At 40.3% G+C, this 27852-nt stretch overlaps 2 protein-coding genes across 2 annotated transcripts in view; one reads left to right on the top strand and one right to left on the bottom strand.

Moving 5' to 3' along the window:
* The window catches only part of crim1 (cysteine rich transmembrane BMP regulator 1 (chordin-like)), a 334519-nt gene that overhangs the window by 220746 nt on the left and 85921 nt on the right, over window positions 1-27852 (bottom strand). The window lies entirely within an intron of this gene.
* eprs1 (glutamyl-prolyl-tRNA synthetase 1) lies at window positions 1994-27321 on the top strand. Its single transcript, XM_083543573.1, has 34 exons — window positions 1994-2160; window positions 3573-3657; window positions 3934-4033; window positions 6408-6564; window positions 6703-6845; window positions 7274-7374; window positions 7485-7611; window positions 7764-7956; window positions 8050-8221; window positions 8385-8618; window positions 8748-8832; window positions 8956-9015; window positions 11374-11484; window positions 12135-12271; window positions 12386-12593; window positions 12975-13087; window positions 13295-13412; window positions 13509-13640; window positions 13749-13961; window positions 14747-14986; window positions 15109-15339; window positions 16532-16797; window positions 18533-18584; window positions 18668-18877; window positions 18970-19042; window positions 19150-19229; window positions 25063-25164; window positions 25256-25411; window positions 25558-25755; window positions 25840-26013; window positions 26108-26268; window positions 26398-26476; window positions 26574-26638; window positions 26773-27321. Exons 1-34 carry the CDS (start codon window positions 2118-2120, stop codon window positions 26921-26923), a joined length of 4770 nt encoding a protein of 1589 aa, XP_083399699.1. The 5' UTR covers window positions 1994-2117; the 3' UTR covers window positions 26924-27321.

A 27852-nucleotide genomic window follows, 5' to 3' on the forward strand; every position in this document is an offset into this window, starting at 1 on the left:
ACGATGACAATTTCAGACCCCTTCATGATTTCTAAGTGGGAGAACTTGCAAAATAGCAGGGTGTTCAAATACTTATTTTCCACACTGTATATATACACACACACACACAAGTTTATTACAGTTTTTCTCAGTTGATGCATTCTCAAAACAATGTGTACAAACAGCACAATACATGGGATTTCCTGCAAAAGCCTGTTTTTGCTCAAAATCCCTAGTACTTCTCTCAAAAGTAAGTATTTGGGTCAATGATCATATCATTACCATCAAAATAACAAGTCCTTTTATCATTGTTTGCGAACAAGATAGTCAAAATGTTTAGTAATTTTTTCAATATGGCAATGCTTTATTTTAGTATTTCCTGATGTAAACTATGTTTTGGATTACAAGTATTGAAAATGCACGAGGCTGAATTGGCAACTATGAATTTTAACAGCACAAATTTACACATTACTGTATGTGGGATATTGATTGTAAGAGACTGGACAGGATTCACACTTTTTTTTTTTTGTTTCCTTTACTAGTGGACTGACAAAAAATTACAATTTAATGTCATTGTGATAGAAAATAAAATGACACAAATTCAAATTCCAAAAGGTAAACATAGGAAACACTTCTTCGGCAGATTTTCATCCACATCACAACAGATATCATCCCTTGCGATACCATTGTGAGGCCATGATTGACAACATGGTCCACAATAGTGGCTCTAATTTCATCTGAAATGTGTCTATGTCTCTAGCCTCTTCTACCTCTTCCTCTATTTTGCCTCCTTACCCCTCCAGCATGCATCCTTATTTTTGGCTCTTGAACATGTTTGTTTCTTAATTGTTAATCCATTTTCAACAATTGTAAATCTGTGTTTTTCTCTTTTTATATACACTCGCCAATTACAGTAAAGGTGCACGAGATTCAGCCTTGACCTATTTTATAGAACTAGTTGATTATTGGTTGATCTGAAAGTAAACACGACCCATTATTAGAGACATTGAAGGTTCATTTGCACAAGTCATTAATTCAAGACACATCTACCAAAAAAGTTTAAAAGAACTGTGAAGAAAAAGAGCTTGACAAATTTTGACAACTGGTTTAACCATTTTGCACTTAATGACTTATGCAATGAACTGATGCCTAAATGTTTTGGGGGTAAAACCATTTAGGTGAAACTAGTATAATACATTTTGATCAACATGAAATAAACAACTGATAATGTAGGAAAAAGCAGACACTTGTACACAATTGATTAAATGATGTACCAAAGCATTTGCAATTTGATCAAAGCAACGATAAATGTTCTTATGATGAGCACAAATGACTAAATGATGTGGAGGTTGAACAAGTAGTTTTGAGAATTTCATTTCTGATCTGAGAAACGCTCCAAACAGATTGAGAAAAACTGTAAGCACACCTTTTCTTTTTCAAGAATATTCTCCAGAAACCGGATCTTCTGCTTGTAGTATTGTCCTTCAGAAACTGCAAAGGTTGTTATATGTTTCCCAGAGGACAAAATAAGCCAGAAAAGATAATAATATAAAAAAAAAGAAAAGTATTGAAGTTGCAGTGATAGATAGATAGATAGATAGATAGATAGATAGATAGATAGATAGATAGATAGATAGATAGATAGATAGATAGATAGATAGATAGATAGATAGATAGATAGACAGACAGACAGACAGACAGACAGACAGACAGACAGACAGACAGACAGACAGACTGATTTTGAATGATTCATTGTTGCTTCATCGCCGGGTGGATTTTTATTTTGAAAGCATTCTTTTACTCTTTTATTTTGAAGGGTAAGAGTAACCCTTCATTTCTCGCAGACACCCTTTCCCCAGTCCTACCCGGCACGTTATTAGTTTACTCGCCGCTTTTCGGGTGGAAATCCCAACATGTGCTGTGTGATTTGTTGCCGGTCGTTGTTACGGCCAATCAAACGTCGAGCACTATTACAGATTGCTATTCTAACCAATAATCGTCGAGGGGGCGGGGATTGTTTCAATACGGGTAGGGGGAAATAACGAGCCTTGTGATTCTCACAGATACTTCGTGGCGTTTGGGATTGAGGAGCTGCAGGTTGGTGTGTGCAGTAGAGGAGCAGTCAGGAAGGAAACAGCATGGCTTTAAACCTCACCGTCAATCCCAGCAACATCCCGCTCGGTAAGGCAACTGATAGACGAGTATCGAGCCGCATGTGTCTGTGTGCGAGTTAATGTTTAGTGTCGCGGTCTGGTGCACGCGCGACTGCCGTCGTGGCACAGTTGGACGCATGTTGTAAAGCTGCACGTGTTCATAGATCGCATGTCCTCCATCCAGCTGTGAAATACTGCATGGAGGTAGTTAAAAAAAATGGGTTCGCATTAGATTTGTGTGGAGTGGGAACGCTCCAGTGCTATCACTCAATAGCTGATGTTGCTTTCTGTTTCTCTGCTCTACATTATAATCTCGATCTAATCTGATCTATTAGAAACTAGATCCCTGTTTTTAGTGCCCGAGGAGAAATGAGGCGATGGCTGTTTTTTTTTTTTTTTTTTATTTATAAAGTGTGTGTCTTCTTGTTCTCAGGCGTATTTGTGTTGCCTCAAAACAGTGTGTTGTCAGTCAGGCTCACTGGATCAGTTACGTTCACCCCCCAGTGGTGCCCCCGTTTGATTGGAGCCGGTATTGCTGGCTGATGCAATCCAAAGCTAATGATTATTTCATCTTTAATTAGATTTTTGTTTTGTGTGGTTGCAAAGAAATCAGACTGCCAACTTTTCTCAAATGCCATTCTTCAGGTCTGCATGGTTCAGCTGATTGACATAAACACCAACACACACTGCATTATCACACACTGCCACTGTAGAAGGTCCTGCCTCAGGACCAGCCTGAACTCCAAATGATGACTACCCAAAAACCAAACCCAGTGATGCACTGAGTACAGAATACAACGCATTGCTATCTGGCTGTGAAGCTGAAGTAGATTTTTGGCACATCGTCTGCTCACAAACACCGAACCACAGACTCATGATGACAGACTGATTTGTACAGAGCTGAAAATGTGTGCAGGTTATGAAGTGCAGCTCTGACTTTGCAGCAAGAATCGAAACTGGGGGCATTTGTGGGAAATGTAATTTAGGAGAAATTGGTGTGTTTATCCTCAGGTGTACGCTTTCACCATCACCGATACCCTTCACGATCTGTTAGGAGAACATATATAGAGATGCACTGTGAAAGTAAATCACGTTTTGGCACTTAAGTACATCGAAATACAGACATAGAGCCATGATTGACCTCTGTGGTTGTTGTTTGTGTCACTATCTCTGCTATTATAAAAAAAAAAGCAAATATTAAGTGGAAGGTAAAAGCACTTGCAAAACTGGTTGGCATGCCCCCAAGCTGATGTGAGGCAGGATTGTATGCGAGCAATGTATGAATTGAATAGTACATTCCACATTGATGTGAAGGGAGGAGGTTCAGCTATTGTTTGCAGGGTTTTTTTTTTGGAGATGCAGACCACACGTTTCTGTTTATATTTATATGTTGCTTGTTGAGGCCACATTGTGACCTGTACTACCACTCTGTGCCTGCAGGAGCGCTGTTAGCAGCCGAGCATGTGAAGGGAAGCGTCAGTGTCTCTGTGGAGGAAGGCAAAGACACCAAGCTTCATGTCTCTGAGTAAGTGTTTTTCTATAACCAAACAGATATGCCTGTAAATGTGTGTTTGTGTGTAGGGGGGATTATCCTTTGGATGAACTGGCATCCTATCTACATGAAATTCTTTTCGCATACCCAGTGTTCCTATGACAGATCCATGACAACCCTGATTAAGAGGTTACTGAAGATGAATGAATGAAATAATCCATTAATAGTTATAAAATGGGGTGATTTGTTTATATACGTGTTCATTCTGAAATGCGACACAATGTTCTGATATTTGACTTTTTCCCCAAGTCAGGTGCAGTTCACTGATGTGAATTCCATTACACGTTATCTTGCACGTGTGGCACCCAGTCTGGGTCTGTATGGATCCAACATGCTGGAACAAACTGAGGTCAGAGAACAAGCTGTGTGTTTGTTTGTTTGTTTGTTTGTTTGTTTCCTCTCATCTCTCTAGTCTTTCTTTCCTAGCGCCCACGCTATACAGACATGTAGACTGATAATGAGTTTGTACTGGGAGGTGGTAGCTCAGTGGTTAAGGCACTGGACTTTGGATTAGAAGGTTGCAAATTCAAATCCCAACATCACCAAGCTACCAAGGGCTCTTAAGCAAGGCCCTTAACCCTCAACTGCTTAGAAAGTCGCTCTGGATCACGGCACCTGCCAAATGCCAAAAACTAAAATGGAGTTGAGCCACAATTCAGCTACATAATACAAAAGCTTGCGTTAGACATTGAATCTTGAATAAAAATGTAACAAATGTATTTACCATATTTTCCGGACTATAAGCCGCTACTTTTTCGCACGCTTTGAATCCCGCGGCTTAAACAAAGTAGCGGCTAATTTATGGATTTTTCCTGGGTTTTTCCCGGTTTCACAAACTTCAAGACAAAACACTGAGCCCCATAACATTAGACCAATGAAATTGCCGAACGGGTTTAGGTGAACCAATGAAACTCTTTATATTAAATCAGACGCGCTCCCACTGAATCGGGCCGCACCACATCATAAATATGGATGATGTTCCTCTGACGTTTGACCTGCCCCTCACTCGGACTGTCTACAGGAAATGCGAATCATTTGTCACGCTGAAAACAACCGGGCATAAAAAAAAAAAACGCACTTCATCTGTGTTCTGAGCTGCACGGCATCGGGAGAAAAGATTCACCGATGGTGATTTTTAAACACACGACGATGCCAAAAGATAAACTGAAATTGTCGTGAAAGGAAGGAGGAAGACAGTAAACAATGATTTTCTTGATTGGCTACTGTTTAGATACAAGCCGTGTAACAGTCACTGTCTTTCGTTAAAGCCTGTGTAAAGTTTATTAGTTTCAGTGTAGACACCTGCGGCTTATAGACAGGTGCGGATTATTTATGTTCAAAATAAAAATCTTTGTAAAATTCAGTGGGTGTGGCTTATATTTGGGTGCGCTTAATAGTTCGGGAATTACGGTAATTATAATAAAAGCAAAAGTCACTTTCATAAATAAAATAACCCAGCACATTTAAATAGGTATAGACTTAATGAATCGGACGACTTGTTTTTCTCGATTAATCAGGACGGGGGGAAAAATGTATGACGTCTTGCTTATTATAACTATATAAAACCCTAATTTAGGGTATTTATGTATAAAAGTGTACTTAAAAAATGTAAAAGCCTCGTTGAGTTTAACTATCTTCAATTTAGAGCTTTTAAAGCTTATAGTGGCAGTTTGTTGAGTGCATGGGCGATTTCTCCTTTGAACAAATTCACTCATTTCTTTCTGTGTAAAAAAAAAAAAAGAAAAGGGGGGGGGGTTGAATATACAAAGTGTAAATTGTGTAAATCAGCATTTGCATTGTTTTTAATGGCAAGTTGACAACCATGCTTTAAAAAGATTGATATATAATACAACATTTTTCTTTCAAAAATTTTTTTTTTGCATTTTTTGAGCATCTAGAATATAAAATGAATTTCATTTTGTATAATAATTAAATGATATATGCAAAAAAATATACAAACAATTAAAAACAAGCATTTGAACGTAGTAAAGTCGCAGCACATCACGTTTAAAAGCATGAGTAACTGTTGTTGCAGACAAAAGCTATAAAAAGAGAATGGAACGGAGAAACGCAGCGAGCTAACCGGCGTAATTGTTTAAAAAAGGAAAGAAACAATATTGGTGTACAAATGCATAATTGGACCGGTTTAATTGAATCCATCACTATGTCGGAGTGAGCTGATTGCGCAACCTGATGCTCGCGAGTCATGACAGAACAGATCCAGTGCGACTGTCCGTTTACACAAAACTATACCATTTTCACATGATGGGGATTATACAGCTTTTGCTCACCGTGCTGATGTTTCGCCTTCACCAGTGACACCACTGTGTTTTCTTTTCCTGCGGCTAGTTGACCCTGTTCTCTCCACCATTTCACAGGCTGTTTTATCTTACCGTCACGCTAGCCAGTCCAATTGAGCAGCCCAACTAATCCATAACAGCAATCGTCAACAACAAATTTCATTATGGATCAGTTGTTTGTTTTTTGTTTTTTTACATGATCATTAAAGCTTTAAAATGTTTAGTTATTCCATCGCAAGCAGTGCACAGGTGAACTTTGGAGACAGGCTTTTATTATGCCTTAAATCATAAATAATGTTCCTGGGAATATTAGGACTGCATTCTTATTTTACTTCGAATGATTTTGTCAAATTGCCATAGATTGATTGGTAATAGTGTGATGTATAAGTGAAGTGCTGTATAAGTTGTTCTGTATGTCTGTAGGTGGACCATTGGCTAGAGTTCAGTGCCCGGAGGCTGAGTGGACAGTCGAGCCTGGCTCCTGCTCTCGCAGAGCTGGATGCGGCACTGTCACTGCGCACCTTCTTGGTTGGCCGCTCCCTGACCCTGGCTGATCTCTGTGTGTGGGCTGCTCTCAAAGGTAATACGATGTACCTGATGATAGCAAATTTGAAAACTGGCTTTGTCCAAGAATCTTGCTTGCTCACAAAAAATTCTGCTTACCATTCTATTCCAGTCATTAGGAAATATATAAGGTTGTATTTTTTCTGGTCTATAGGAAGTGAAGCGTGGCAGGCAGTGCAGGCTAAACCTGGCTCCTTCTCTCATGTGTGCCGCTGGTTCTCCTTCCTGAGCTCTCAGGTGCCCTTTGTTGAGGTGGGGAACAAGTGGGCCAGCAAGTTAGCTAACAACAAGACTGCTGTAAGTGTCCCTTTTCCAAAATGATGTAAACCTTAGGCACTAACCACATAAAGCTTTAGCATTGCTTTTTGTACATTTAAACTGTGGTGTGTTTTCCACCAAATTCTCAATATTGAAATGATGAATGCTTTGAGTCTGAAGATAAAGGGCTAGAGATAAACCTCTGTGTTGTAGCTTCAGGGGCAGCGTTAAATACTGAGCTCAAAATGTGTAAGCAAAAGCCTGGAATGACATTTTAGAGCTATTACAAGCTACAGTTTTAGAACATTATCTAAATTATGATTGCGTGTTTGCCTTTAGGCTAAATCTAATCATACAAATTTAATACTAACAATAAAAAAAAGTTAAGAATTTGTTCAAACATAACTTAAATCTTTTTTATTTGTATGTTTTATTATTGGTTTTATATATAAATGTTTCTGTTTCAGCCTGTTGTGAAAGAGAAGAAGGCGGATGTTGGGAAGTTTGTGGAGTTGCCTGGTGCCGAGGTGGGTAAAGTCGTGGTGCGATTTCCCCCGGAGGCCAGTGGGTACGTTACACCAAAGTTTGCATTAGACAAGCTTTTCAAAACTGTTGAGCTGTGTTCCTCAGGTTTATGACGTAATTCCAAAATGCTTTTCGTCACGTTTACGTCTGCAGGTATCTACACATCGGCCATGCCAAGGCCGCCCTTCTCAACCAGCACTACCAGGTTACCTTCAAGGGCAAGCTGATTATGCGCTTTGATGACACAAATCCTGAGAAAGAGAAGGAGGACTTTGAGAAGGTGTGTAATAGTTCGTTCTTACCCACAGCTCCCACTTCTGCTTTCTCACTATTGCATGTTCTGTAGACACTCTATATCCTTTTAAGCATGATTGGTAAAATCTTTAAGGCTCTTGTATAATTTCTGAGTTAAGACGTTTATGTTTATTGCAGGTAATCTTGGAGGATGTGGCCATGCTCCAGATTAAGCCAGATCAGTTCACCTACACAAGTGACCACTTCCCCACCATCCAGCGTCTGGCTGAGCAGCTGCTTCGAGAGGGCAAGGCTTACATTGACGACACGCCACCTGACGTCATGAAGCAGGAGAGAGAGCAGAGGACCGAGTCACGCCATCGCAACAACTGTGAGTTCCCACTGCTGCTTTGTGCAGAAATTGCGACTTGCAAAAGATGAATGATAACAGTTCATATATATTTTTCCCCCTTTCCTTTTGTAGCTGTGGAGACGAATTTAAAGATGTGGGAGGAGATGAAGGCGGGCACAGAATACGGTCAGACCTGCTGTATGAGAGCTAAGATTGATATGAACTCCAACAACGGCTGCATGCGCGACCCTACGCTGTACCGCTGCAAAAATGCCCCTCATCCCCGCACTGGCAACACATACAAGTACGTATACACACACACACACACACCATTATTGCCTTTCTATAGGGATGTCATTATGTGTATATGAACACAGGAGGAACTCCAGTCTCTGTGCCACATCTTGCTCCTTGATTTGCGTTCAGAGTCTGAGGTGTGTAAAGATATCGCTTGCTTTTTGCTCTAGGGTGTACCCCACGTATGACTTCGCCTGCCCCATCGTAGACAGCTTTGAGGGTGTGACCCACGCTCTCCGTACCACAGAGTACCATGACCGAGATGAGCAGTTCTATTGGGTTATCGAGGCCCTGCGTCTACGCAAGCCCCACATCTGGGAGTACGCTCGACTCAATCTCAACAACACCCTGCTCTCTAAAAGGAAGCTCACCTGGTTTGTGGACCAGGGCTATGTGGATGGCTGGTACGTTTTTCTAGAGAGCATTTGTAAGAAGGTTCATGTTTTACACGTGTTCGAGTTAAATAGCGTAGCCAAATATATTTTTAAGATTAATTGTGGAATAGAAGTAATGGTGTTTTGTCTCTTTCACAGGGATGACCCACGATTCCCAACAGTCAGAGGAGTCCTGCGCAGGGGAATGACTGTTGAGGGGCTCAAGCAATTCATTGCTGCTCAGGTATGCAGCCATTTATGCACATTTTTTTTTTTTTGTGTGTGTGTGTGTAAGTAGTCTTTTTTTTTTTTCGTCTTTTATTTCCTCTTCTTTCTTTTTTTCTTTACACTTTTTGTCATTACACAGGGTGGATCCAGGTCTGTGGTCAACATGGAGTGGGATAAGATCTGGTCATTCAACAAAAAGGTAAAAACCTGCAGCCTTACATTGCATTTAGTTAAACAGCATCTGTGGTCATTTCTTTTGACACTTCCCAGTAAGCAATGCTGATGCATAACACGAGTTGCAAATGTCCTTCTTAAAGAAAGCACTCTAAAGTCAGCACTTTTTGATGCGGAGACTCGGACACCTGACAGCAAATTGCTGACTGACTAATTACATACATTGGTCTTTAATATTTTAATTATACTGTTTTTTTTTTTTGTTTTCTCGCTGCTTGCCATTTAGATGCTCGTTGCACATTTAAAGGGCCCTGTATTCTTTTTGTAAATCAGTTGTGCATTCTTATTCCCAGTCTTGTGTGAACATGCCTCTAACTCTTATCCTTTCCTTCCTTCATGCTTTCTTTTCATCATTCTATCTCATTTGCCTCATACTACTTTTTCTTTTTCAGTTTAACTCTAGAGCTCCCACCCAAACCCCCTTTATTTGTAGGCTTGTTGATATTGCAGCTGCTCTTTTGAAACCATAATTAACATCCCAGCTATGATACCTGTATGATTTAAACCATTGGGGATCATCAGTTGTCATTTGCACAGAAAATAATACACAAATTGTATTCTGCATAGCATTTCGCATCATCTTCAACACATTTCTCCACCAAAACCTGACTTAAATTGTCTGCGTTTGAACCTGTAACATCCTAAGAACAATATTCAGCTTCTGTTATTCTGGTTGTCGTCAGAAAACTTGGCCTTTAAATTATCAGTACCTTTTCTCTTTTCAAAATCACTTTTTTTTTTTGCACATACTTTTTGTTTATGTAAAAGTATAGCCATGTATCTGGTCTGTAGCTTTTATCTGGCTGGAACTTTGTGTTGTTGTTAAAAAAAAAAAAAAAAAAAGACTGGAGGAGAGACAGGTGGAGGATAGTTGCACATCTTCAGTTGTTACTGAATGATAGAAAGCATCTCAAAACCTTTTTCCCATTCTGTCTAACCTGAATTGTCTGATCTCTTGAACTCTGTCCTGTGTTCTGCATTAAAATGCATCTCACTTTTCTGTTTCCAAGCTGCCAGTTAGCTGTAAAAAGGTACTCCTTCTCCTTGTCCTTGTCTGCATTCTCCTCTTGTTTTCCCTTCTCACTTCTGTCCTTTCTCTTAAATATTTAGTTCCTTTAATTTTTTATTTTCCAACCCCCAGGCCATCTGTCACAGAAGGCAAAAATCTAATTTTGGCAAGAAGACATCACTATTGTGCATCATGCTTGGTAGCAATTTTTATTTATATATATATATATATATATATATATATATATATATATATATATATATATATATATATATATATATATATATATATATATATAAAATTTAAAGAGAGAGAGAAAGATTGGGAGCTAATATAGCTTATCTATGTGATAACTGTTCTGTGATGAGGCCTGACACAGTCACTCCTCCTGACTTTCCCACTGTGTACTTGCTTTTTTTATGCTTCGCCCCCTTCATACAGCTTCTGGCAGATTCCACACACCATAGTTTTCCACTTCATGACTTACATTTAGTTGGACAAGTAATTTCAGGCAGACATGTTTTGTGTCCTGCAGTGGTTTTCCCCTTCGGCTGTATTTCCATGCTTCACCACTAGAGGGAGAGTCACAGTTTACCATTTATTATAACTTACCCTGTGACCTCACTGTGCACCGTTCTCCACCAAAAGCTTAAAAGGCTAAAACACTGAGTAGCAGTACATATTTAACATCGTGCGAAGGTTTTTAGTGTTCTGAATCCTTATAAAGTGTTTTTACTGACACACTGGGGCGAGTACAATCTCCTGCTCAGTATACACCAGATAGTGAAACTTCCTTACATTTGGTCCTTTAAGCTAGATTGTAAACCTTCCTAACATTTGGTCCTTCGAGCCGGATAAGTGTGCTTACAACAGAAATAGGATGTCAGAGCAACCTTCCTGCGAGAGTCTGTGCCCACGACGGAGAACCAAACCCCCAGCATATCTTAAAGACTATGAGGTGCAACATCCTACACAGCGGTGCCCAAGCCAGTGCCCCATATTCCACAACCTTCTCCCCGCAGACCCCAAGCTCCACCTAGAGAGAGTTACTCAAAGTCAGAAGCAGACACATTGTTGTTTTGTCCATGAGAATCTTCTCCTTTTGGATGTAACTTTAAACTAGTAAAAAAAAATAAAAATAGTCATTTAGCTTTCCTTGCACTTCATCTGTCTCTCGTCAATCATATGTTTCTTTTTATTACCTCTTTGGGCTCTGGCAGTGGCAGAATTTTTTGTTTTTTGTTTTTTTATATGTCTATCATTCTCTTCATTGTCGTCTCATGATCTTTCTTGTTTTATTTTTTTCTGCTGTAGGTGATTGACCCAATCGCTCCAAGGCACACTGCCCTTCTAAGCTCCCAGGTCGTTCCCATCTTCATTTCAGATGCCAAGGAAGAAATGACAGAGGTGGCCAAACATCCCAAGGTAAATACCACATGTTACTTTTTAAGGATGATTATAGACTATTGCAGAGGTGGGCAGTAACTAAGTACAAATACTTACTTACCACAGAAACCTTATAAAACAGCAAAGAAAAGAATGATATTGGCCCAGTTTGGTTCAATTTGCTGGTGTCAAATTAAACTTTTTACAAAAACGAATTAAGATGATAGAAATAATGTTGCTTTGTTTTATTTTCCGTTTGACCGGCACTCCCCAGCATTCTCTTTCCCACTCAATTCTAAAGCAGCATGAACGTACAATTTCCGCCAATGTCTTTTTAAAAAGATTATATTTGCTGTAAGGTTTTTAATAGGCTACTGTCAATTACTACAGAATTACATAAAAAAATTCAGAATACTTCTGAGTTTTGGTGAAATGCTGCAGTTCTGACTGCACAGCTGGTTATATTATTAAAGCGTCCTCTACAGCCCTGAATCCAGAACTGATCCTTCTCCGATTTCTTTTAGACTACTGCTTCAGCATGATTGATAATTTAATCATAGTTTTAAAATGAAAAACCACAATCAGAAAATTTCATACATAAATTAGTTTTATCCAGTTTAGTACTACAGAGAGTGCTTTGGTCTGGTTGAACTGTAAGCATTTACAGATTTTTGTTTGTTTTTTTGTAGAACGCAGATGTGGGAATGAAGCAGATTTGGTATGGCCCGAAGGTGTTGATTGAGGGGGCGGATGCTGAGACCTTCACTGAGGGAGAGATTGTTACCTTCATTAACTGGGGCAACATAATCATCACTAAAATTAACAAGTAAAATACATTTCCTGGCATCAGGCCTTAACGGCACACTCAACATTTAACATGTATCTTAAAGTAAGAGAGAACAGAAGTCCTGATTTAAAACAAATCTTCCCTTCTTTCCAGGGACAGCAATGGAGCCGTCTCATCTCTGGAAGGTCGTCTGAACCTGGACAACAAAGACTATAAGAAGACCACTAAGATCACTTGGCTGACTGACACAGCTAAAGCTTCCTGCACTCCTACTGTATGCATCAACTACCAGCACCTCATCACCAAGCCTGTGCTGGGCAAAGACGACAACTTCAAGGACTACATTAACCCAAACAGCAAGGTGAGGGCTCTGGGTATTGATGCATAGTTTATCTCTATTGAATATTTTTCCACCAGTTTGGTGTTTCCTTTGCCCCAGCAAATGCAGTCACAAAAATGGAAGTAATATCCATCTCAGGATTGTTTGCCTTTGCCTAATTTGCCTGTTTGGTAACTATTTCAACACTGTTATAAGATAATAAAGAAGAATTACAAGACAAACCTTGTAATTGACATGTCATGGCAAGGGGAAAGTGTATTCTGGCAGCATATCTCAGCTGTAATCTCTAACTCTGGAATCCGCCATGACCTGAGTGAGCTAAGCATTTTCAACAGGATAGCAGTGTGGATAAGTAAATGCAGATATGAAGATTATTTTGACATTATTATCTTTATTTTAAAGATTGAGGAGGTCATGCATGGAGACCCCTGTCTGAAGGAGTTGAAGAAGGGTGACATCATTCAGCTACAGAGGAGAGGCTTTTATATCTGTGACCAGCCTTATGAGCCAGTCAGGTTAATATTGTTCACTGCCCAGTATTAACATCTGTGCATGTTTTAGTAATTCTGTCTGTGTTAGTAAATCTGATACATTATTATAACAACTGTTATAATAAATTATTAATCCCTGCTTTTTTTTCTAATGCATTTTTATGAATGAGTTGTAACTGTAGTGTGAAGATTTAGGCTGTACTAAACTATAGATTTGGCCTATTTGTCCAGTCCTCACAGCTGTAAGGAGAGCCCCTGTGTCCTGCTGTATATTCCAGATGGCCACACAAAGGAGATGCCCACATCTGGTTCGAAGGACAAAAGCAAGAACCTAGCAGCACCTAAGCCTGTCAGTGCAACATTAATCATTATATCCTTTAAATAAATTTTTTTGTTTATTTTTGTTTTGTTTTACATGGTTTTGTTCGTATGTACTTATTCTCAGGTACGTGCCGAGCCTGAAGTGTCTGCAACCCCTGTAGCCCAAAACCCAAGCATATCTTCATCCTGCCCTTACACACGAGTAGCTGAGCAAGGTGAAGTCGTACGGAAACTGAAGGCTGAAAAAGCACCCAAGGTGTGCCTTTATCTGTGCTAATTGATACTTTCAATAACCCAACAATTCTTTTCTTTTTGTAATAATACATTCTCTCTCTTTTTTTTTTTTTTTTTTTTTTTTTTGTAGGACAAAATAGATGCAGCTGTAAAAGAGCTTTTGGCTCTAAAAGCGGAGTTTAAGCAGATCACTGGGCAGGAGTACAAACCGGGCATGTCTCCTCCCTCTGCAGCACCAACACAGCCGGTTCAATCATCTGGCTCCTCCCCTGCTGACCTGTATGCACAAGTGGCAGCACAGGGAGAGGTAGTCAGGAAACTCAAAACGGAGAAAGCGGCGAAGGTGAGGCTCTGGAACTGACGCCTGTGTCAATTTATATTGTAGTAATCAGTTAAACGTGATATTTTTTATTTTTTTACTACAAATAGATGTAATACAAAAGCTAATCTATATTCTATCTATTATCTATAATCTATAATATCTATATTACGCACTGCTCTTTTTCTGTGGTGCAACCGAAGATCTGGAGTGCTAGATTTCTTCCTGGGAATGTAGGATTTAGCATCTTTACTTATGATATAGCTTGCATTCTGATGGTGCCACAGGCTACTAGGCTACTACCAAACCCTGGTTGTCTCTGTCAAGAGGTTCAGCTTTGACCATAGAGCTTTCAGCATGATAAGAACAGCACATTCTTCCAAAATCGGCACAGAAACGATAACTGAACATCCGTAATATGCACTGACTATCAGTCTTTAACCCCGATGAAAACCGGTGGTGTGAAGTAAAGGGAAGTCCAACTGCGCAAACCTGATGTGGTTAAAATGTGCGCAAAAATTTTCAACATTCAGATGTGGCCCAAGATCCCTATAAAAGTGTTTAGACATAACTGAATGAGACTTGATGCTAGAGGACATAAGATATTGATTATTTTATATGATTTTTTTTTATAAAACTTGAACACATCTATTGTGTTTTAGCTAAATATTTAAGCTAGCTGAATTACTCCAAATGGGGGTACACATACATGATTTTTATCTGGTCTTTTATTTGCTTAGCATCCACGTATTCTTTAATAAAATAAGAATAAAAATTTATTTGTCCATTCTCAATCTTTTCTTACTTAGGAGCAAGTTGATGCTGCTGTAAATCAACTGCTAGCTCTGAAGGAAGAGTATAAGAAGGTGACTGGTCAGGACTACAAGCCAGGAGCTGCCCCTGCTCAATCAGCCTCTACTACTTCAACCACCACACCATCAGTTACTTCAGCGCCCAAATGCGTCAGTAAAGACCCAATGGACATTTATCAATGTGTAGCAGATCAGGGTGAGCTTGTGAGGAAACTGAAAACAGAGAAGGCACCTAAGGTTTGTAGTTTTTTGCATTGAGTTGCTGAGCATTGAACAGTTCAAATGGCTCCAAATGACTCCAATGGCCTACAATATTAACTTGCATCTGCTGTGCTGTTTTACCTAAAACCCTATTTTAGGACCAGGTGGATGCTGCCGTGAAACAGCTGCTAAATCTAAAGGCTGAATATAAACAACAAACTGGAAAAGAGTATAAACCCGGCCAGGCTCCCAGTGCTGCTTCAGCCCCTGCACAGGCCAGTCCTGTACCTCCTCAGTCTAGCTCTTCCCCCCAGGCCCAAGCTCTGTATGCTCAGGTCTCTCAACAAGGGGAGCAAGTGAGGAAGCTCAAAGCAGAGAAGGCACCGAAGGTATTTTGAATCCTTTACAATAACTGTGATCATTTTTTTCTTTTATTTTTTTTAAATGCTGAGTTCTTTGCCATTCAGTTTTCTGTATATTTAATAATATTTTTCCCATGTAGTAGTGTTAATCTTCAGGCAAGTCTCATTTTTTTTCCATTGTTATTCACCTTCATAAAAATAATAGATGAGCATAAATTATAACCACTGACTGATGTAAATAAAAATTTTAATAATAGTAAATAACCTTGATTAACTACCGTATTATTCGGACTTTAAGCTGCTACTTTTTTCCCACGTTTTGAACCCCTCGGCTTAAACAATGAAGCGGCTTATTTATGAATTTTTCCTGGGTTTTTTCCGGTTTCACAAACTTCAAGCCAAAAAACTAAACCCCATAACATTAGACCAATGGAATTTCCGAACGGAAACAAAAAAGCGCACCTCACCTATGTTCTGAGCTGCACGGCATCGGGAGAAAAAACTTCCATCGGGTGATTTTTAAACGCACGTCGATGCCAAAAGTTAAACCGAGAGAAATAGTTGTGAAAGGAAGGAGGAAGACAGTGAACAATTACTTTCTTGGTAGGCTACTGTTCAGATACAAGCCGTTGTAACACGTTGAGTCTGGGTGAAGGGAGAGCTCACTAACTCCAGTTACAACAGAAATCATATAAGCACAGACAGGTTTCCAAAACTCGTGCTTTTTTATTTTTCTTAGCAACAGTGTTACGGTTTAGTCAAAGAAACTGAGCATCAGAAAATAATAAGGACATATTCCTCGGTCTTGCACACACCCAGTAATACGGAATAAATGCGGCGCTATGCTCCTAAAGGAGCCACAACATATTTCACCCGTGTAACAGACACTGTCGTTAAAGTCTGTGTAATGTTCATTAGTTTTAATGTAGTTTTAATGCGGCTTATAGACAGGTGTTGCTTATTTATATTTAAACTAAAAATCTTTGTCAAATTCAGTGGGTGCGGCTTATATATGGGTGCGCTTTATAGTCCGGAAATTACGGTACATAGTGCAACGTTATTAGTTGGTTACTTTTGCTCTATTGGTAGAAAAAAGAAAAAAAAAAGCATTCGTTACAACAGCAGTCTCTTTTCCCCTTTTATCTTCAACTGGCAAGCTTTCATACATAGTACATTGGTGAGCAAACATCTACATCCTCCTTTCACTTTCTGTGAACAGGAACAGGTGGACACGGCAGTGAAGACCCTGCTGGAGCTGAAGGGCCAGTACAAAGCTCTCACTGGACAAGAGTACAAACCAGTGAGCGCTGCACCGGGATCTGGGAACACGGGATCAGAGGGCAAGAGCCGAAAGGAGCGTGAGAACACCTCTGAGAAACAAGGAGGAGGCCGCAAGTCACAGAAGGGAGCAGAAAAAACTCAGCAGGGTCAGGAGAGTGGGGCAGGAGGAGCAGGAGATGGTCAGGGACTGAAAAAACAAACAAGGTATGAAATTGTATTTATTTTTTCTGTGGTCATTTGCAAATCAGGCTGGAGGTTTGAGAAAGTTTGGAAGATTTTTACAGTACTGCCGTAACTGGTTATAGCCTCCAAGACTAAATCTCGATCAATGCATTCATATCTGACACTTCTGTTCAGATTATGCGCTACGGTCGAGGACATTATACACTCAGGACCACATTTTTTAGGAACACTATCTTAAAACTGAGTAGGATTTGCCTTTTCTAATAAATTAATGAAGTATTCTTCAGGAGCAATTTCATGGTGCACGTCATCCATTCTACCACAGACTAAAGGTGTTCTACAGGATTCAAATGCGTAGAATGAGAACGCAACTACAATGAAATCATCATATTTAAAATTTTCATTTTATTTTGCCTTTGCCATGGTGCAATATCTTGCAGAAATGTTGTACACTACATTATGGCTAAAAATGTGGCTATGAAGAAATTCACATTTTCTGCAATAATACTCAAAAAGCATGTGGCATTCGAGTAATAATGGATTGGCATTAACAGGCCAGACGTGTCCCAAGAACACATTCTATACAGCACTACACCACCACCAGCCTGAACTGTTAGGTTCATAAATTCTTGCCAATAGTGCCGTATTCTAGCTACCATCTGTGTACATTGGATGATTTAATTGTCAAGTTTTGATAAACCTGTGCTGTACAGCCACAGCTTCTGTACTTGGCTAACAGATGACGTGGTCCTCTGCTGTTGTATTCTCAAGGTTCAGTGTGTTTGTCTGTGTAGTTCATTCCTGAGATTCTTTTCTGCTCACCACAGTTGTACAAAGTGGTTATTAGCTTTACGGTAGCAGTCTCTGTCAGCTTTAACCAGTCTGGGTATTCTGTCTCTCTCTCATTGATTGAATGATTGTTTACAGTTGTTTAAAAGAAAATTGGCCAGTGATTGTATAAGTGTATATGAGTTGTCTTGGCAATATACTTGTGTTTTTGACAGCATGTGCTTTTTGAGAGGCCATCAACCAATATTTATGCAAAAGTTAGTAACAGCTCACTAATGTGATTGTTCAGTCCAATTCATTTTTATTTGTAAAATCAACCCCCGATAATTCACGGTTCTCGTTTGGAACCTAACTAACAGCAAGTTGCGGATTATCCTAATATTCGCAGGAATCCGCAGCGGGACCGAATGTTCAGGAACGTTAGGAATAACATTTTATTTTCACTAACAAATTTTATAATTATTTTACAACACATTATTGAATTAAAATGATATAATGTCTAGATGAATTCACTAAGGTACCATAGGGGCTGCGGGGGTGCGTCCAAAATATGCAGATTTTAAAAATTTCCAGAGGACCAATGTATAGCGCTTTTAATAATAATAATTTGGTAAGAAAGAATCAATAAGATTGTTTTAATCAGTGTTCCTAAAGTGCTTATATTTCTTATAGGTTCTTATATTGTTTACTACAGTGTTACATAATCAGTGGAAATGGCAAACTTTTGACATGCAGTATGAAAGCTCACCAGTTGAAGATAAAAAGGGAAAAGAGACTGCTGTTGTAACGAATGCTAGGGTCTTTTTTTCTACCAATAGAGCAAAAGTAACCAACACACCAATTTCAATTGTTCAATATTGCTTTTTAAACAAGAAATGAATATATTATCAGGTATAATTGGTGTAATTGCATTCTTGTTGCACAATTTTGTAATTAGGATTATAAATAATTCTTTCTTATTATTTAGGTTAGGACTGGAGGCAAAGAAAGAGGAAAATCTGGCTGACTGGTACTCACAGGTACTATGCTATGATTTATATTTAGTAGTGCATATCATCATTTTGACACGTACATATTTAACTCCATTCTGCTGTGTCTCCAGGTGATCACCAAGTCTGAGATGATCGAGTATTATGATGTTAGCGGTTGTTACGTGCTGAGGCCATGGTCCTTTGCGATCTGGGAGAGTATCAAAGAATTCTTTGACCGGGAAATCAAGAAACTTGGCGTGGAGAACTGCTACTTTCCCATGTTCGTCTCTCAAGCAGCTCTGGAGAAGGAGAAGACTCATATCGCTGACTTTGCTCCTGAGGTATGGGTCATATTTATATTTTGTTTTGTATGTCAGAAAATGTGGGAGGCGTCTGGAGAAAAACTGTACGTTCTGATGACTTCTTTGTCTAGGTCGCATGGGTGACGAGATCAGGGAAGACCGAACTCGCAGAGCCTATTGCTGTGCGTCCCACTAGTGAGACAGGTGAGGCTCATGATGAGCATCAAACAGAATACCATAGTGTAAAATGATTATATATTTTTTTTTTTTTTTTTTTTTTTTGGTTAATTATTTTTTGCCATCGTTTTCAGTAATGTATCCTGCCTATGCTAAATGGGTCCAGTCACACAGAGATCTGCCAATAAAACTTAACCAGTGGTGTAACGTTGTGGTGAGTTGAAATCGAAATTGTTCTATTTAACATAAAGCACAAAACATTATGCACCCATTTTAAATAAATGTCAGAAAAATCCAAAATATAAAAGTGTTAAAATGTGCTTTCACTTGTGCAGCAACACATCTCTTTGTTCCCAGCTTGCCTTTGATCAGCAGATATCAACAAATGGCTGCTGTTGATGTTGATGGTTTTACTTTTTTTAGTTGACAGTGCAGTTCTTTGCTTAAGTTTAATTATAGTTAAAATACATTTATGTAAATGAACATTAGGTATGTAAATGAAATTGGCTGTAATAAGAGAAAATCTGATCTGATGTGAGTGGAATTAAAGCTCAGCTGAATGGTTTTAAAAGTCCACCTACAATTCCAAGGAAGTCAACAATCATTTTTAAATGAACAAATCTATTAGATGTTCAGGTGGGTTCAAAGGGTATTTAAAAAAAAAAAAGATTTTATTTGGGCGTGCAGGTCAAGACCTTTTGAATAATAATTTTCTGACTGAGTTTATGCTATAAATATTACAATAATTGAAATCTGGTCTTGTAAGAGAATAATAACTGCATGATGGAAATAATAGATAGATACAACTTTATTGTCATTGCATAGCTCAGGTACACAGCAACGAAATGCAGTTTGGCATCTACCAGAAGTGCAAAATGTAGCAGTCGTGCAAAAGTGCAGATAAATATCTAGCATATTTACAGTGCAGATAACTATCTAGCATATTTACAGCAAGTGGTATATATGAAAGTATATACAGTGAATAAATATAAAGGCTATTTCAGTGCAGAGATGTGTGGACATTCAGAAGTACAGTGAATAAATATAGAGGCGTACAGTAATTAAGAAAATGTGCAGAAATTAAAGGTTACAGATCACAAGATTATGGCATTAAGGAGTAGCAAGCTAAATAAACAGTCTACTATATATATAAATATATATATATATATATATATATATATATATATATATATATATATATATATATACAGTGAGGAAAATAAGTATTTGAACACCCTGCTATTTTGCAAGTTCTCCCACTTAGAAATCATGGAGGGGTCTGAAATTGTCATCGTAGGTGCATGTCCACTGTGAGAGACATAATCTAAAAAAAAATCCAAAAATCACAATGTATGATTTTTTTAACTATTTATTTGTATGATACAGCTGCAAATAAGTATTTGAACACCTGAGAAAGTCAATGTTAATATTTGGTACAGTAGCCTTTGTTTGCAATTACAGAGGTCAAACGTTTCCTGTAGTTTTTCACCAGGTTTGCACACACTGCAGGAGGGATTTTGGCCCACTCCTCCACACAGATCTTCTCTAGATCAGTCAGGTTTCTGGCCTGTCGCTGAGAAACACGGAGTTTGAGCTCCCTCCAAAGATTCTCTATTGGGTTTAGGTCTGGAGACTGGCTAGGCCACGCCAGAACCTTGATATGCTTCTTACAGAGCCACTCCTTGGTTATCCTGGCTGTGTGCTTCGGGTCATTGTCATGTTGGAAGACCCAGCCTCGACCCATCTTCAATGCTCTAACTGAGGGAAGGAGGTTGTTCCCCAAAATCTCGCAATACATGGCCCCGGTCATCCTCTCCTTAATACAGTGCAGTCGCCCTGTCCCATGTGCAAAAAACACCCCCAAAGCATGATGCTACCACCCCCATGCTTCACAGTAGGGATGGTGTTCTTGGGATGGTACTCATCATTCTTCTTCCTCCAAACACGTTTAGTGGAATTATGACCCAAAAGTTCCATTTTGGTCTCATCTGACCACATGACTTTCTCCCATGACTCCTCTGGATCATCCAAATGGTCATTGGCAAACTTAAGACGTGCCTGGACATGTGCTGGTTTAAGCAGGGGAACCTTCCGTGCCATGCATGATTTCAAACCATGACGTCTTAGTGTATTACCAACAGTAACCTTGGAAACGGTGGTCCCAGCTCTTTTCAGGTCATTGACCAGCTCCTCCCGTGTAGTTCTGGGCTGATTTCTCACCTTCCTTAGGATTATTGAGACCCCACGAGGTGAGATTTTGCATGGAGCCCCAGTCTGAGGGAGATTGACAGTCATGTTTAGCTTCTTCCATTTTCTAATGATTGCTCCAACAGTGGACCTTTTTTCACCAAGCTGCTTGGCAATTTCCCTGTAGCCCTTTCCAGCCTTGTGGAGGTATACAATTTTGTCTCTAGTGTCTTTGGACAGCTCTTTGGTCTTGGCCATGTTAGTAGTTGAATTCTTACTAATTGTATGGGGTGGACAGGTGTCTTTATGCAGCTAACGACCTCAAACAGGTGCATCTAATTTAGGATAATAAATGTAGTGGAGGTGGACATTTTAAAGGCAGACTAACAGGTCTTTGAGGGTCAGAATTCTAGCTGATAGACAGGTGTTCAAATACTTATTTGCAGCTGTATCATACAAATAAATAGTTTAAAAATCATATATTGTGATTTCTGGATTTTTTTTTTTTTTAGATTATGTCTCTCACAGTGGACATGCACCTACGATGACAATTTCAGACCCCTCCATGATTTCTAAGTGGGAGAACTTGCAAAATAGCAGGGTGTTCAAATACTTATTTTCCTCACTGTATATATATATATATACACATACATTATATATACAAATGAATGTGAAATGTTGGGCAGAATGTACAGTAATGATAAAGATACATACAGATATAAAAAGTGCAGATGTACTGAGGAGTGAAAAAGATATAATATGTAGTATGTACATGTATTGTACAGAGGTTATATACAGTCTTTTGTTTGTGTTTGTTTTGTAGTGATTTAGCGGTGTAGTGTTGAGTTTAGTAATGTGATGGTGGATGGAAAAAAGCTGTCCCTGAACCTGCTGGTTCTGGTGCGCAAGTTTCTGTATCTCCTTCGTGATGGAAGGAGGTTAAACAGTTTATGACTGGGATGTGAAGAGTCCTTGATGATGATGTGAGCTCTGCGCAGACATCTGCTGTGGTGAAGGTGTTCAATGGCAGGTAGTTGGGTGCCAGTGATGCGTTGGGCGGTTTTGACCACCCTTTGCAGTGCTTTACGTTCGCACACAGTGGAGCCTCCGTACCATACAGTGATGGAGTTGGTCAGGATGCTCTCAATGATGCAGCGGTAGAAACTCGTTAAAATCCCCGGGGACAGATGAGATTTCTTAAAACTTCTCAAGAAGTACAGGCGTTGTTGTGCTTTTTTTTACCAGAGCTGACGTGTTCTGCTGCCAGGACAGATCCTCCGAGATGTGAACTCCCAGGAACTTAAAGCTGGAGACTCGCTCTACCTCGGTTCCATTGATGTTGACTGGTAGATGTCTTCCGCTGTTGGATTTCCGGAAGTCCACAATGAGCTCTTTGGTCTTTGTGGCGTTGAGAGTCAGGTTGTTGGTGGCACACCATGCTGCCAGATTACGGATCTCTACCCTGTAGGCCGATTCGTCGTTGTTTTCGATCTGGCCGACCACGGTGGTGTCATCTGCATACTTGATGAAGATGTTGGAGTTATACAGAGGAGCACAATCGTGGGTGAACAGGGAGTAGAGCAGTGGGCTCAGAACACAGCCCTGCGGTATGCCAGTGTTCAAAATGAGGGTTGAGGATACCTGGTTTCCCAACCTGACAGATTGAGGTCTGTTGGTGAGAAAGTCCAGAATCCATCTGCAAGTGGAGGTGCAGATACCCAGTTCACTGAGCTTAGTGATCAGTACAGTGGGGAGGACTGTATTGAATGCAGAGCTAAAGTCAATGAACAGCATTCTGATGTATGTGTTGCTCTTATCCAGGTGGGTGAGAGCAGAATGAAGAGCTGTGGAAACTGCATCCTCAGTTGACCTGTTCGGGCGATAGGCATACTGGTGTGGGTCTAGTGTAGGTGGTAGGCCCGCAGTGAGGTGATTCAGGACCAGTTTCTCAAAGCACTTCATAGCAATGGGGGTGAGTGCAACCGGGCAAAAGTCATTTAGGCATTCAGCAGCTGAGTGCTTAGGCACTGGTATGATAGTAGTGGTCTTCAGGCATGTTGGTACCGTGGCTTGGGCCAGTGACAGGTTGAAAATTTCAGTAAAAACCTGTGCCAGTTGTCCAGCGCATGCTCTGAGAACACGTCCCGGTATGCCATCCGGGCCAGCTGCCTTGCGTGCATCCACTCTGCTAAACACTGAATAGACGTCCGTTGTTGAGAGTGAAAGTGGGCTGTAAGCAGTAGCAGAGTCCGTGGTTGGTGTAAAATGTCCTGTGCTTTGGTCAAAACGAGCAAAAAAGTGATTAAGTTCGTTCGGTTGGAAGGCACTGCTGGTTGGTTGAGCTGTAGGTTTGTAGTCTGTGATTGACTGGATGCCTTTCCACATGCGTCTGGGGTCAGAGTTGTGGAAGTGCTCTTCTATGTGGAGTTTGAATGTGAGCTTTGCTTTCCTAATGCCCCTTTTCAGGTTGGACCTGGCTCTGTTGTAGTCTTCTGCACTGGCAGATTTAAAGGCAGCATCTCTTGCTTTCAACAGGAGACGGACTTCAGAGTTCATCCACGGCTTCTGGTTAGGAAAGCATTTCACGTGTTTGACGGTAGTGACATTGTCAATGCCAGAGGGGGGCCATACCTTTACTGTCCTGACAGCTGGTTTCACATGTTTGATCAGTGGTGTGTATTTGGGTAGCATGAACAAAGAGAGGTGATCAGACTGACCCAAGTGGGGAAGGGGAATGGCCGTGTATGCCCCAGGTATGTTTGTGTATACCTGGTCCAGTGTTTTGTCCCCTCTGGTAGAGCAGGAGACATTGCGGTGAAATTTTGGTAGAACAGATTTCAGGTTGGAGTGGTTGAAATCTCCAGCAACAATGATGGCTCCTTCCGGATGTGTAGACTGCTGTTTGCTGATAGCTGCATGTAGTTCCTCCATAGCTAGCTTAGCATTAGCATCCGGTGGAATGTACACTGCAGTCACAACAATGGCTAAGAATTCTCTCGGTAAATAAAAGGGTCTGCACTTAATCATCAAATACTCTAAATGAACAGAGCAATGACTTTCAGTAACAGTAGAGTCCGTGCACCATGAGTTGTTAACATAAATGCACAGACCTCCACCTTTGCGCTTACCAGAGTCCTCTGCCGTCCTGTCCGCCCGATAAACACTGCGACCCCCGAGCTCAATGGCACTGCTGGGAATGTTGTTGTTGAGCCATGTTTCCGTAAAAATCATGACATTACATTCCTTAATCCGTTTGTGTGATGATATCCGGAGCAGCAACTTTATCCATTTCATCCATTTTATTAGCAAGAGACCGTACATTGGCAAGGAAGACGCTTGGAATCGATGGTTGATGCGGGTTTAGCTTTAGCTTAGCCCTGATGCCGCCTCGCTTCCCCCTTCTTTGTTTACGGTCTCGCCGCTGGCGCTGTGGTCTCGCTGTCGGCCGAGCTGGATCAGCGGTCCGCGGTGTTCTGGCGATTTCCCGAGGGAGTTCAAAGTCCGTTGAAAGTCCGTATCTGTGAGTGTTGCCGATGTCTAGTAATGCTTCTCGGCTGTATGAGATGTGTGCAAGCCTGTTCTGCGTGAATAAACTTGCTGTTGATGGAGAAATTGCTACTAAATCGCAAAATCTGGAGAGACGCTGGGCCTCGCGTTGTGCACGCGCCGCCATCTTGGTCGAGGAAAAAGTTGAAGAAGTTGAAGAAGCTGTATATAATCCGAGGGTTTTTATTTGTTTAATAGTTTTAAATAGACTAATTTAGATTTTATAGTTTTTGGGCTGGACAATGCTAAAATCAACCTGTTACCACTAGCTTTCAATTTCTTTATTTGTATTTCTTTCTTTATTTTTTGCTTAGCGGTGGGAGTTCAAGCACCCCCAGCCCTTCCTCAGGACCAGAGAGTTCCTCTGGCAGGAGGGACACACTGCCTTCGCCACCAAGGAGGAGGCTGCAGAGGAGGTTAGACATGAATGTATTGTGCTATTATAGTAACCTTTGTAAATAACACCCCCTTGCAGTGTGTACATTCTATGTGTGTTTGTAAAAACAGGTTCTGCAGATTTTGGATTTGTACGCACGAGTATATGAGGAGCTCATGGCTATCCCTGTGGTCAAAGGTAAAAAAACTGAGAAAGAGAAGTTTGCAGGAGGAGACTACACTACAACTGTTGAGGCCTTTATTTCGGCCAGTGGACGAGCCATTCAGGTCAGTGCTGAAACTGCACCCACACATGAAAATTCTGCAGTTCTCTTCATTAAAATAACATTTAAATTATCAATTTGGAATAAAAGCCCATTAGAGATGGTATAATACTAAGGAGAGGTTAAATCGGTTGCTTTGTGTTCTCTCAGGGTGCTACCTCACATCATCTGGGGCAGAACTTTTCAAGGATGTTTGAGATCACATTTGAAGACCCGAAGAAGCCTGGTGAGAAACAGCTGGCCTTTCAGAACTCATGGGGTTTAACCACACGCACCATTGGCGTCCTGACCATGGTGCATGGAGACAACATGGGCCTGGTGCTGCCACCCAGAGTGGCCTGTCTGCAGGTACAAATTACGCAGATTCCGTAAAGCCTCCCAAAGTACTCGTTAACTTCAGTTGCTTATTTTGCTCACTTTTTGTTTTCTCAGGTCGTCATTATTCCCTGTGGTATTTCAGTCTCTCTACCTGAAGCTGAGAAGGAGCTGCTGTTGGCTCAGTGCTCCAAGTATCTCTCCAGGCTGCAAAAAGCGGAGATCAGGGTGAAGTCTGACCTTCGTGACAACTACTCACCTGGCTGGAAATTCAATCACTGGGAGCTGAAGGTAAGCATATGTTTTTTTTCGGTTGATCTTCAGCATTTGTTATACTCCTCAGGGTTACTGTAATAAATGTATACGTTTTATTTCTTGAATACAGGGTGTGCCAATTCGTTTGGAGATTGGACCTAAGGATCTGAAGCAGAAACAGTGTGTGGTAGTCAGGAGAGACACAGGAGAGAAAATTGTCCTTCCAGATGGGGACCTTGAAAAGATTATCACCCACCTGCTCGAGGAGATCCAGAACAACCTCTTCAAACGGTACGCATGGGCATATATATAACTTACCAGAGAACATTGTTCAAAACTTCATCACCATATATTAAAAGCAATGTCTTTTCCACTCCTATGATCTTCTTATAATAAATAAAAAGTAATTTGTACTCTTAGGGCTTCTGATGATCTGAAATCACACATGGTGGCAGCTGACACTATGGAGCAGTTCCAAAAAGAGCTGGACGAGGGCAAGGTGTGCATTTCATTTAGCTGTGAACAAGCTGAGCTGGGTTTATTTCATTTATGGAAAAGCAATAGCACTGACATTGTATTTTATTATTGGCTCACAGATTGTCCAGATCCCATTCTGTGGAGGCATCGAATGTGAGGACTGGATAAAGAAGGCCACTGCAAAGTAAGAGATCAGCTCTATCTTATTTCAACCATGTTTACTTATTGTCCCATAATGTCTCGGAAAATATTTTGTATAGACATTATGTTCCTGGCCCAGTTAGCACTAGCTGTACTTTTGTTTCCCTCCTTTTGTAGGGATCAAGATCTGGAGCCAGGTGCACCCTCTATGGGAGCCAAGAGCCTGTGCATCCCCTTCCAACCATTAAAGACCCTCCAGCCAGGCCAGATGTGCGTCAGCGGCAAAGAGCCAGCCCAGTACTACACCTTATTTGGTCGCAGTTACTAGGAGAAGCATTTTTCTTTAGCTGAATATTAGACCGAATTAGAGTCCAAAGCATCTTTAGAATTGACAAATGCACTAACAAATGTTCAAAAGCCATTGTTTATTCTTATATTAAGCCCTAGTCGTTTTCATGCTGGAGTCATCTGCTTCCTTCTAAGTAAAGATTATTTCCGTGTTCTCTCTTGTAACTCTCAGGACATATATTTGTGGGGCACAGGCAGTACACATGTATTCTTCTGCTATCATTTATTGAGGCAGAGATTCTTGTTTGGTCTTTGTAAACAGACCTTTACTGATGTATAACATTTTCTACATCTTTGTCTTTGGGTTTTCTCATATGTAACATTCAGGTGAATCATAAAACCTAAAGCTTATCTATAATAAAGGGATCCTCACTTCTGTTATGTTTTTGGGGTCTGACTGAAGTGTTCTCTTTCATATTTAAAATGTTGACCGGGTGAGTACCTTGTACTCAAACATGCATTATATGGCTTAAGGTTTGTGGAAACCTGATCATGACACCCATATGTGGGCCTTCCTCAGACTGATGCTGCTAAATTAAAACTGCAAAATGATCTATAATGTTTGTGGGAGCTTTTGTGGAAAAGTCATTTCCAGTAGGCTTTTATTGTCATTCAAACTTTATACAGTCCAGAACAATGAAACGAAACAACCTTCCCCAGGATCAAGGTGCTACATAAGACAGCACCTTTGCAAACATGTTGAGACTTCTAGAGTAGAAAAGGTGGGCCCAAGTTTGTAACTGAATGTTCAACAACAATCTTCATTACAGTGTTTGTAGGTGTGAGGAAGCAGTCTAAAAGATTCAAGGAGTGTGATGTGTGCTGCATATGCCTAGTGGTCTAAAGTTGTTAAGCACTTAAAATTTTATCTTTGTTCTTTAAACGGTGTTGGTACACTAACATATGAAT

Source organism: Silurus aristotelis (assembly GCF_946808225.1).
Source record: "Silurus aristotelis genome assembly, chromosome: 6".
In the NCBI taxonomy this organism is placed as follows: domain Eukaryota; kingdom Metazoa; phylum Chordata; class Actinopteri; order Siluriformes; family Siluridae; genus Silurus; species Silurus aristotelis.